The following is an 11491-nucleotide window of genomic DNA, read 5'->3' on the forward strand; positions in this document are numbered from 1 at the left end:
CATTGATGCCGAAAAAAGAGTCAGTTGGTGATTTTAAGTTGGAAATTTTCCAGGATTTTTTAATTACTTCAATTCTTCCCAAATATTTAAAAATTCTAAAACTATCGTACTGAATCATAATTAAAAGTCCCTTTCTAATTAGTGCCGCCTTAAGTATTGCTCATTCTGAAATTCCCTCAGCAAACAGAATAAGCAAAAACATTCAATTTGATTCCTTGCTTGTGTGGATTTTCATGTGTAGCAATTACTTTTTAATATTGCTAAATAATTTCATTAAAGCTCATGATTGTCCATGACCTACGAGTCATAAGATTTCTTTTATTCAATCGTGGAACGTGGGTGTTGCTGGCTGGCCAGCATTAGTGGTGGTGAGCTGCTTTCTTGAAACGCTGCAGTCCACATGCTGTGGGTTGACTCACAATGCTGTGAGGGTGGGAATTCCAGGATTTTGACCCAGCTATTTGGAAGGAATGGTGAAGGAAAGTCATGATGGTGACTGGCTTGGAGGGGAACTTGTAGGTGGTGGTGTTCCCATGTATCTGCTGCTCTTGTCCTTCTAGATGGAAGTGGTGATGGGTTGGAAAGGTGCTATCTAAGGATCTTTGAATTTCTGCAGTGCATCTTGTAGATAGTACACACTGTTGCTACTGAGCGCGGTGGTGAAGGGAGTGGATACGGTGCCAATCAAGTGGGCTGCTTTTGTCTGGATGATTTAAAGTTTATAAGTTTATTTATTAGTGTCTCAAGTAGGCTTATATTAACATTGCAATGAAGTTACTGTGAAAATCCCCTAGTCCCCACACTCCGGTGCCTGTTCGGATACACTGAGGGAGAACTTAGCATGGCCAACGCACCTAACCAGCACGTCTTTTAGACTGTGGGAAGAAACCCAGGAGGAACCCCACAGACACTGGGAGAACATGCAGCCTCTGCACAGACAGTGACCCAAGCCAGGAACATAGAACATAGAACAGTACAGCACAGAACAGGCCCTTCAGCCCACAATGTTGTGCCGAGCTTTATCTGAAACCAAGATCAAACTATCCCACTCCCTATCATCCTGGTGTGCTCCATGTGCCTATCCAATAACCGCTTAAATGTTCCTAAAGTGTCTGACTCCACTATCACTGCAGGCAGTCCATTCCACACCCCAACCACTCTCTGCGTAAAGAACCTACCTCTGATATCCTTCCTGTATCTCCCACCACGAACCCTATAGTTATGCCCCCTTGTAATAGCTCCATCCACCCGAGGAAATAGTCTTTGAACGTTCACTCTATCTATCCCCTTCATCATTTTATAAACCTCTATTAAGTCTCCCCTCAGCCTCCTCCGCTCCAGAGAGAACAGCCCTAGCTCCCTCAACCTTTCCTCATAAGACCTACCCTCCAAACCAGGCAGCATCCTGGTAAATCTCCTCTGCACTCTTTCCAGCGCTTCCACATCCTTCTTATAGTGAGGTGACCAGAACTGCACACAATATTCCAAATGTGGTCTCACCAAGGTCCTGTACAGTTGCAGCATAACCCCACGGTTCTTAAACTCCAACTGTTAATAAAAGTAACACACTATAGGCCTTCTTCACAGCTCTATCCACTTGTGTGGCAACCTTTAGAGATCTGTGGATATGAACCCCAAGATCTCTCTGTTCCTCCACAGTCTTCAGAACCCTACCTTTGACCCTGTAATCCACATTTAAATTAGTCCTACCAAAATGAATCACCTCACATTTATCAGGGTTAAACTCCATTTGCCATTTTTCAGCTCAGCTTTGCATCCTATCTATGTCTCTTTGCAGCCTACAACAGCCCTCCACCTCATCCCCTACTCCACCAATCTTGGTGTCATCAGCAAATTTACTGATCCACCCTTCAGCCCCCTCCTCTAAGTCATTAATAAAAATCACAAAGAGCAGAGGACCAAGCACTGATCCCTGCGGCACTCCGCTAACAACCTGCCTCCAATCCGAAAATTTTCCATCGACCACCACCCTCTGTCTTCGATCAGACAGCCAGTTACCTATCCAATCGGCCAACTTTCCCTCTATCCCACACCTCCTCACTTTCATCATAAGCCGACCATGGGGGACCTTATCAAACGCCTTACTAAAATCCATGTATATGACATCAACAGCCCTACCTTCATCAACACACTTAGTTACCTCCTCAAAAAATTCTATCAAATTTGTGAGGCACGACTTGCCCTTCACGAATCCGTGCTGACTATCCCGGATTAATCCGCATCTTTCTAAATGGTCGTAAATCCCATCTCTAAGGACCTTTTCCATCAATTTACCAACCACCGAAGTAAGACTAACCGGTCTATAATTACCAGGGTCATTTCTATTCCCTTTCTTAAACAGAGGAACAACATTCGTCATTCTCCAGTCCTCTGGCACCATCCCCGTGGACAGCGAGGACCCAAAGATCAAAGCCAAAGGCTCTGCAATCTCATCCCTTGCCTCCCAAAGAATCCTAGGATACATTTCATCAGGCCCAGGGGACTTATCGACTTTCAGTTTATTCAAAACTGCCAGGACATCCTCCGTCCGAACATCTATTTCCTCCAGCCTATTAGCCTGTAACACCTTCTCTTCCTCAAAAACATGGCCCCTCTCCTTGGTGAACACTGAAGAAAAGTATTCATTCATCACCTCGCCTATCTCTACTGACTCCATACACAAGTTCCCACTACTGTCCTTGACCGGCCCTAACCTCACCCTGGTCATTCTTTTATTCCTCACATAAGAGTAAAAAGCCTTGGGGTTTTCCTTGATCCGACCCGCCAAGGACTTCTCGTGTCCCCTCCTAGCTCTCCTAAGCCCCTTTTTCAGCTCGTTCCTTGCTAACTTGTAACCCTCAATCGAGCCATCTGAACCTTGTTTCCTCATCCCTACATAAGCTTCCCTCTTCCTTTTCACAAGACATTCCACCTCTTTCGTGAACCATGGTTCCCTCACTCGGCCATTTCCTCCCTGCCTGACAGGGACATACCTATCAAGGACACACAGTATTTGTTCCTTGAAAAAGTTCCACTTTTCATTAGTTCCTTTCCCTGACAGTTTCTGTTCCCAACTTATGCCCCATAATTCTTGCCTAATCGCATCATAATTACCTCTCCCCCAATTGTAAACCTTGCCCTGCCGTACGGCCCTATCCCTCTCCATTGCAATGACAAAAGACACCGAATTGTGGTCACTATCTCCAAAGTGCTCTCCCACAACCAAATCTAACACTTGGCCCGGTTCATTTCCCAGTACCAAATCCAATGTGGCCTCACCTCTTGTCGGCCTATCCACATATTGTGTCAGGAAACCCTCCTGCACACACTGCACAAAAACTGCCCCATCCGAACTATTTGACCTACAAAGGTTCCAATCAATATTTGGAAAGTTAAAGTCCAAGGAATTGAACCTGGGTCCCTAGCGCTGTGAGGCAGCAGTGTCCATCTTCTTGAGTTTTGTTGGAGCAGTACCCATCCAAGCAAGTGGGGAGTATTCCATCACACTCCTGATTTGTGCCAACAGATTGAGAAGTCAGGAAGAGAGTTACTTGCCACGGTATTCCTAGTATCTGACCTGTTCACGCAGCCACTGTGTTTATGTGGCAAGTCCAGTTGAGTTTCTGGTCAGTGGTAACCCCAAGCATGTTTAACTTAATACTTTTCCTGCACTTTTGATTAAATTTTATTCCACATTTCCATGAATTCATTCTTTGAATTCCAGACCAAATTTCAACAAATCACCATAAATGTTTAATTTTTTTTTTCTACTGCCTTGGTGATTTTACATTGTCTACTTTTTTGCAGGGATTGAAATAGTTAATACTTTCAGTTTGACAGTTCAACCTGGTGATTTTCTTTTTAAACCTGCCAAACTTTTAACCACGTATCTTGGAACCTTTTCATTCCAATTCCATTAAAGGATAAAACAATTTTTCAATCTTTTGTAACAACAAGCAATATTACTTTTGATCCATGAAAAGTACTACACTAGTACTGATGAATGTACGCTACAATTGGGCAACATGGTGGTACAGTGGTTAGTACTGCTGCCTCATAGCATCAGAGACCCGGTTTTGATTTCCAGCTTGGGTCACTGTCTGTGTGGAGTCTGCACGTTCTCCCCATGGCTGCGGTGGATAGGTGCATTGACCATGCTAAATTCTCCCTCTGTGTACCTGAACAGGCGCCAGAGTGTGGTGACGGGGGGATTTTCACAGTAACTTCATTGCACTGTTAATGTACGCCTACTTGTGACTAATAAATAAACCTTACTTTAATCTAGGCTATTGCCGAAAGCGTGACATGTTGCTGAAATTCTTCACCTTCACACATCAGGCCAAACAGCCAAATTTCAAATGATCACAATTTATACTAATTGAGAAAAGGGTTGGTAAGTCAACTCTGGCTGAGGCCTTGCCAAGGGGAAAGCTAAGTCAATGGGAAAATAAGTTAGATGTATATCCTCCTCCACCTGTTCACTGTTAACGCCACAGCCCCACCTTTCACCAGCCCATCACACAAGCAAATACAGATGTAAATAACGTAAGGTGGGGGAGAATGATGCTGAAAATGCTTGATTCTGTATATAATAGAAAATCATGAATAAAACACTTCAACACCAATAAATTTTATTCCCATTTGTAGGGCTATTATGACACATGCTTCTGTCCTAAAAGAAGATCGAGATGCACTGGGGATAAGTGACACCCTAATACGATTATCTATTGGCTTGGAGGATGTAGCGGACATTATCGAGGACCTACATCAAGCACTAAAAGCTGCAGTAAGAAATCTAATTTAAAGAGAAAACAAAGTTAATTTTTGAATATTACATATGATCTCTATAACAGAACTCCTTGAGTAAAAGTGTGAAATGCAAGTTTATTTTCCCTTTTAGTGTAAGTTGGGATGTTTCTATTCTTCCAAACCTTCCCCAAAGCGTCTGTCCTTGACTGTTCAGTTCTGCTGCCCAGCTTTGATCCCTGGTTCTTAGCTGAGATAGAGATGGGGACCTTATTTGTGGTCTTGGCTTTTCTGATTTAAATTAGGAAGGAAATGGTTAAAAGCTTCTGTTTCTAGTTTGAATTGGATAATGGTTCCCACAGGATGCAAATCTGTGGCTGTTCCTGTTCACGATGTATCTCAATTATTTGAATTGAAATAGAGGTGTCAGAATTTGCAGATGATGCCAACATCGGAGTTTTGGTTAATCTCTTTGACAAGTGCAAGGTGTAAAGAGATATTTGTAAAGTAGTGGCATAAGCTCAAAGATGGCTGCTAGAATTCTGTTAGTATGAGGTAAATAACGTACTCTGAATGGAAGGATGCTAGATGTGGAAGAGCAGAGGCATTTGGAGTGTCCAGTTGATGAGACTACTCAGTCAGGACAGTTTTTAAACACAGCAGAGGAAATGTAGAGCCTAATATAAAACCCAAGAGTACGTTTTGGAAATAGAGGTTTTACAAAGGATGTAACACTGATTCTCTTGGATGATGTATGAAGGGCTTAAAAAATAGATTTTAAAAATTGGAACAATGCAGATTATGATAGAAGTTTCAATTAATGAAAAGGCATGGTAAATAAATAGAAGCATATGGTTGAGCGAAGATTGAAGGAACAGCAATGCAAAATGGAATGGAGAAGGGAGGGAAAATGCCTTTGGGGAGCTGTTGAATTTAATTGATGCTGTTGAATCTGCTTTCAATTGGTGGTTGAGGCAGAAATTACCAACATTCATTGGTTAGATGGGTGAGGGGAGTTGAAGGGGGCTGAATGGCCTATTTCCATGTTGTAACTTCTATGTATTTCCATGATTGTAATCTAGTGACATGAAAGAATGTGGATGTCAGATGAGGGCAGGTTTTGAATCTTTGGAAGGAAGATCCTGCAGACTTTATAAAGAACGGGCACTTGGAAATCAAGAGAATTTATGACCCCTGTGTTCAGTCACAAGGAGGAAAACCTGTTTTCCAAAGAAATGTGAGATGTTTCACGCAAGGTGTTACTCTTAATGATCTGCACTTTGCCCTGTCAGCTTTTTGGTGTTTTCTGACAAATAAATCACTAGAATCCTCTCTGCTGCTGGTCCAATACCAGATCCCAGGTCTGTGCCTCAACTTATTCCCCATTTAGGTGAAGGATTAGGAGAAAAGGATTTTAAGTAATGGGACTGAGTTGTGAAAAAGTCACTTACTTTTGTGTTTGTTAACTTTCTCCAGCATCCTGATCTTACACCTGCTGAGCAAGACAACAAATTACTTCGCAATTAACTGGAGTGTTTGCTTGGAAGAAATGCAGCTTTTGATGGGGCAAAGCCTTGAAAGAAGAATGTCTAAACCTGTTGTATCAATTATGAAATTTGATGAAGCTTTGTTTAACTGTGGCCTCTTGGGATGCTTTGATTTGGAATGCATGACACTGAAAAAGTTGCAGATTTCTGGCTTTATTTTTAGTCTAGCTTTGTAAAGGGTTGATTTGAATTCATTTCTTAAATGTAGTTTTTAAAACTTTTAAACTTCTCTGGAATGATGAGCGTAATATGGGGAAACATATAGTGGAGATGAGAATTAATTATGAAATGAAAACAATTCCTATAAATATTTTGCAGTTCAGAAACAAGATATTTCAGGACCATAGCCTTTCACCAGAAGTGGAAAAGATTAGAAATGAGGCAGGGAAAGATGGGGTAGGGAAGAACAAGGAGAAGGGAAGCGACAAAAAGGATGGTGCACAAGAAATGAAATGGTAATGTTGCAAGAAAAAAAAGGCTGATCTAGAAGTGGTATAAATGGGAATCGCAGAATCCATACCAGTAACTTCTGTTTGTATGTATTTTAAAAAGGGACAATGAATTCAACAATATTATGTTAAATTTCAATGTGATTGTACAAGTTCCTAATTGGCAATTTAAACACTATTCTTTGAGCTTGATTTTAGTTTGTTTGGGACAATATTGGAGGCTAAAGTCTGAGTTGAGTGTGCAATAAAGAATTTAAATGATCAACGCTCAGTCACATTGTTCGATTGAACAAAGATAGTTTGGTCAACCAGTCTGTCTTTGTCTCCCAACCATAGAGGAGACTGCGTTGTGAGCAGTGAATATCACTAAATTGAAAGAAGTACGTGTACATCTGTTTACCTGGAAGGGAAGAAGTAAACAGGCAGTGTTACATCTCCAATGCATCTTTTGTATTACACGTTTCTTTGCTTCGTATCCACTTCTTTGGCTCGAAGTCTTTTTCTTTCACAGCAGAATCTTTCACTCGTATCCAGAATTATTCTTCAACCTGAACCATGCTCTGTAATCTGTTACTCCCGCTGGATCTTTTAATTGGGAACTGTTGGGTGTGACCTCAGTCATCTCGATTTCTCTGCTCCTGTCCATTGCTCTGACCTTTATAACCCCCCAGCCCCTCTTACAGTGCACTGTTCTGTCAGGCCCACTATGGTCAGTAAACCTGCTGACAAGTGATGTTTGGTGAACGGACCTCTGCTTGCTGAGGCTAAATGCTCACGCTGATATTACCCCTGAACCATGAACCTCCCACTGAACATCAAGCTATAACTTTCCAAACTGACACTGTCCTCTCTCTTCTGCTGATTTATTTTTTTCCCTCCATTTCCTCAAGTATCATCTCTGCACTGCCTGCTTCCATCTCCTTCCCAAAATCTACCAATGGTCCTTGTAAACCCATAATTTCAGCCTTCTCTTGCCCCTTGGAACCATTTTCTTCCCATCTTGACTTTTCCCCCCTCTCACCTGCATTAGTTCTTCACCTTTTAAAAAGTTTCTCCTCACTGATGGACCTCCAAAACCCCTCCCACAAGTCTAACCTCCACAGCCTGAGGGCTGTCAGAGGTCCAATCAATACCCATCCAAAAGCACCCCTTCCACCAAGTGGAACATGTTCTCATATTGAATAACTTTGGCTTTTATCCTCGTATTTTATCACTGGCATTTCTTGCTTTTGAACTTGCCTTGAACTGGAAAATGTTATTCATTTTCACTTGTCTTCACATGGTCCATCTCTGAATGCTGCCTTCTTAGACTTCTGTCTTCATTTCTCAGAATAAACTATTGACCAGTGTCTGCTGTAGGCCACAGTTTCCTTGGCTAAGCTTCCTTACATATTCCTTCCCATAAAGACTATATTTGCCACTGTAAGTTTCTTTGTTTTCATTGCATCTGTCCTGAAGAAGCCACATTTTTCAGTGTTTCTGTCCTTTTCACAGCTAAGGATTCCCATCCAGTGTCATTCAGAGCCCTGACTATGCACTGTTTCCCACATTTCTGCTCTCACCCCTTCCAGAACCCAGGGTTCCCTTTCCCTCGTCTTCCATTCCACCAACCTCCCACATTCAACAGATTGTCTTCTGCCAGCACCACCAGCAATTCTACCCCCTCTCCATGCAGCATTCCAAAGGGACTCCATGACATCATTGTTCATACCTCAATCACCCTCCTGATGTCTTTTCCACAGTATCTTTCCAGAAAAACACAAGATACAACACATGCCCTTTCACCTCTTCCCTTACGCTCCTCCCAGCTGAAACAGTAGTTTACTTGTCTTTCCAAGTTAGCACATTATAGTTATTCATGTTTGACATTTATTTCCTCCTTCCTTCCATGCTAAAATAAACGTATTTTTTGTTCTTCTTTTGATGTTTCGGTACTCGTTTAACCAATTACTTCTCTAATTCCAATTTTAATGAAAAGTCATCAACCTGAAACATTAACTCTGGTTCTCTCTCGCATTTTGTTTCCAGTGCTATTTTTTTTCTTTCAAATTTCTGGTATCCACCATATTTTGCTTTAATCATGATTTCTCGGTTGCTGTCTAAACATTAAATTTTAACTGTGGTGCGTGACCTTGCATTTCTTGTTCTTTGATCATGCAAAAAGATAAAATACACGTTAAAAATTGTTGTTTATCATGTGCCTAAACTGGACATTTGCTGTGCAGTACATCCTTCAATATTATCCTATTTAATACATTGAGCCAAAACAATTGGAGTTTCTATTCTGGCTTTGAATATATGAATGCAGTAATTAAGAGTACCATTGCTCACAATCATTGTAGAAATGCCCATCACTTACATTAAATACATGAAAAAATACACTTATGAAAAGCATTTGTAATTATTCTGGATGGCATAGTTGAGCATAGTCAGTGTAATAAATCTAGTTGTATCCATTTGTCTGAACATAGAATGCACAACTGATACTGTGGAAAGACTGATACATAGAGGGTCTGAGAAAGTCCAGGTATTGAACAACACAAACAGCATTGGTCCTTAATAATGCTGAAGGCCCCTTATATCCCTTGGCACCTAAAGTTTATCAACATTGATTAGGGCATCAGGTCTGAGACAAATTGTAATCACTCAGGTGATAATTATTGGTTTACAAATTATATTTGAGCTAGTATTGCTGGCACAACTGTCAGTGGTGCAGTTCTCTAAGATTATATTTCTTGGCCATCTGAAGCCAGGTATATACGTCTGCTTGAGTTGCACAGGTAAGAGGCCAAGTAGAATATTGCCACATCCTTCTGGGCTATAATCACCAAGATCTGGACTTGAATCAAAACTTATCTGTTTCTAACCCTAAGAATTGAGAGTACGCAGGAAATCAGTGGATGGAATTTTACAAGAATGATTCTAAGTATCCAGCTAGCATGAAAATGGGAGAGTTCCTACGCCCAATCTTACGGACATAGACATTGAAAATATGAGCTAGACTGTTTGTAACTGCTGCAGGCAGTGGGCTACAGAGAGAGATATTGTGCATGTGCGGACTTCTGATATTGCACATGCTCGTGTCTAACAGCCAGGGAGAGAGCTGTTGCAAGCAGCCTGAACACAGCCAAACCCGCCCCCCTGCCACAACCCCAACAATCATGGCGGGGGGGGAGGGGAGGGGAGGGGGTGCTGCAGATGATCACAAGCCCAACACTGCATGGACATCTAGTCCCCACTGCCCAGAACAATCGCTGCCCCCCACCCCCCCCCAAACCAATTGGAGCTGCAGAGCAGCAGTGGGCACTCAAACCTGTTACACTTTTCCCTTTTTTGAGCCATGTAAGAGGCTCAGTCCTTCCCATTGTTCGACAGGTTTGATGTTCTTACAACTTGTATGGATGAGAGAGTGGACTGCACGGTGGATGAGCAAACTGACCCGAATATTGTGGTGCAGGGACCCATTTAAGTGGGAAAAGTAAATATGACTGTAATAGTAGGGGGCAATATAATCAGGGGAACAGCTGTATTTCTCAACAGTTGGAAGAGTGCGCCCAAAATTCTCAACCTGTCACTGTCCAGCTGCACTCTTTTGAGCCGCTATCTTTCTGCTTGCTTATCTGGTAACTTTACTTTAAAACCTGTTCGTAAGCAACAAATAGGAAATAGGAGGTAATAAAAAGGAGATCAAAGTCAATGTTGGAAATCCCATGATGGACAATGGTGATATAATTAGTGTGGAGCATCAACAAACTGTTCATGGAATCCCCACAGTGCAGAAGGAGGCCATTCGGCCCATCAAGTCTGTACCAATAGAGCATTCCATCCAGGCCATCCCTATAATCTCTCATATTTACCCTGCTAACCTACACACCAATTGTTGGGGGCGGGCGGGCGGGCGGGGGGTGGAATCCACCTGACCTGCACATCTTTGACTGGGAGGAAACTGGAGCACCCAGAAGGAACCTGCATAGACAATGTGCAAACTCAATACAGTCACAAGGTGGAGATTGTACTTGGATCCCTGGCACTGTGAGGCAGCAATGCTAGTCACTGTGCCACCGTGCTGTGGCAGTTAAAATGCTCGGATTAAAAAAATCATGCCTTCTCTGTAACAGCTTGTGAGAATGTTATCAGTTGCAGACCTTCAAGGGCGCCTGTCTGCTTTCAGGATAATCTTCACTTGTCTCAATCTTCAGTTGTCTCAACATTCTGCTTTTTGATCATCACTGGATGGTGAGGAAGACTGGATTTTTACATAACAAATACCAAAGGCGAGATATGGGGATATGTTATACAAATGAAGGATTAGCAGAAGTCACTTTTTCATCGAATGAGAAGGGGCGAAAAGCCAGGATTTAATTTGCAAGTATGTATGTCAATGGAGGATGTGAACAAAATGCTTGTTCCTGATTTGCTGTAATTGACTATAATTGCTAAGTTGTTTTTCTGTAATGTCAGAACCACTCCAGCCATTTCATTTGGAGGAGGGGAGTTCTTGTGCACAAGTAATTAAAGACCTTGCATTGGATGCGTGGTGTCTAGCACTCTTTGTATTAAGAGTCGACTAAGTGCGCCTAAGGTTGCTGGTACCCAGGATCTCTTACAGTTGTCTGAGTTCAGAGAGGGAGTTCCACATGAAAGGCAGTTCATCAAATTCAAAGCTGTAGAACCTCAAGGTGAACCCTGGGAGGTAATTGACATTTTTCGGTCACTAGTGATATATTTTCTGAATTTATCTGAACCACA

The 11491-nt window shown here is 42.1% G+C and overlaps 1 protein-coding gene across 1 annotated transcript in view; it reads left to right on the plus strand.

Annotated features, from left to right (window-relative positions):
• Positions 1-8872, plus strand: part of LOC144497339 (cystathionine gamma-lyase-like) — a 51466-nt gene extending 42594 nt beyond the window's left edge. Inside the window, exons 11-12 of the mRNA XM_078218457.1 lie at positions 4648-4786; positions 6223-8872. Coding sequence (XP_078074583.1) covers positions 4648-4786; positions 6223-6273 — 190 coding nt within the window. The 3' untranslated portion in view covers positions 6274-8872. The remainder of the gene's footprint in view (positions 1-4647; positions 4787-6222) is intronic.
• Positions 8873-11491: the final 2619 nt, after the last annotated feature.

The sequence above is a fragment of the Mustelus asterias genome, chromosome 8, assembly GCF_964213995.1.
Source record: "Mustelus asterias chromosome 8, sMusAst1.hap1.1, whole genome shotgun sequence".
NCBI classification, from domain to species: Eukaryota; Metazoa; Chordata; class Chondrichthyes; order Carcharhiniformes; family Triakidae; genus Mustelus; species Mustelus asterias.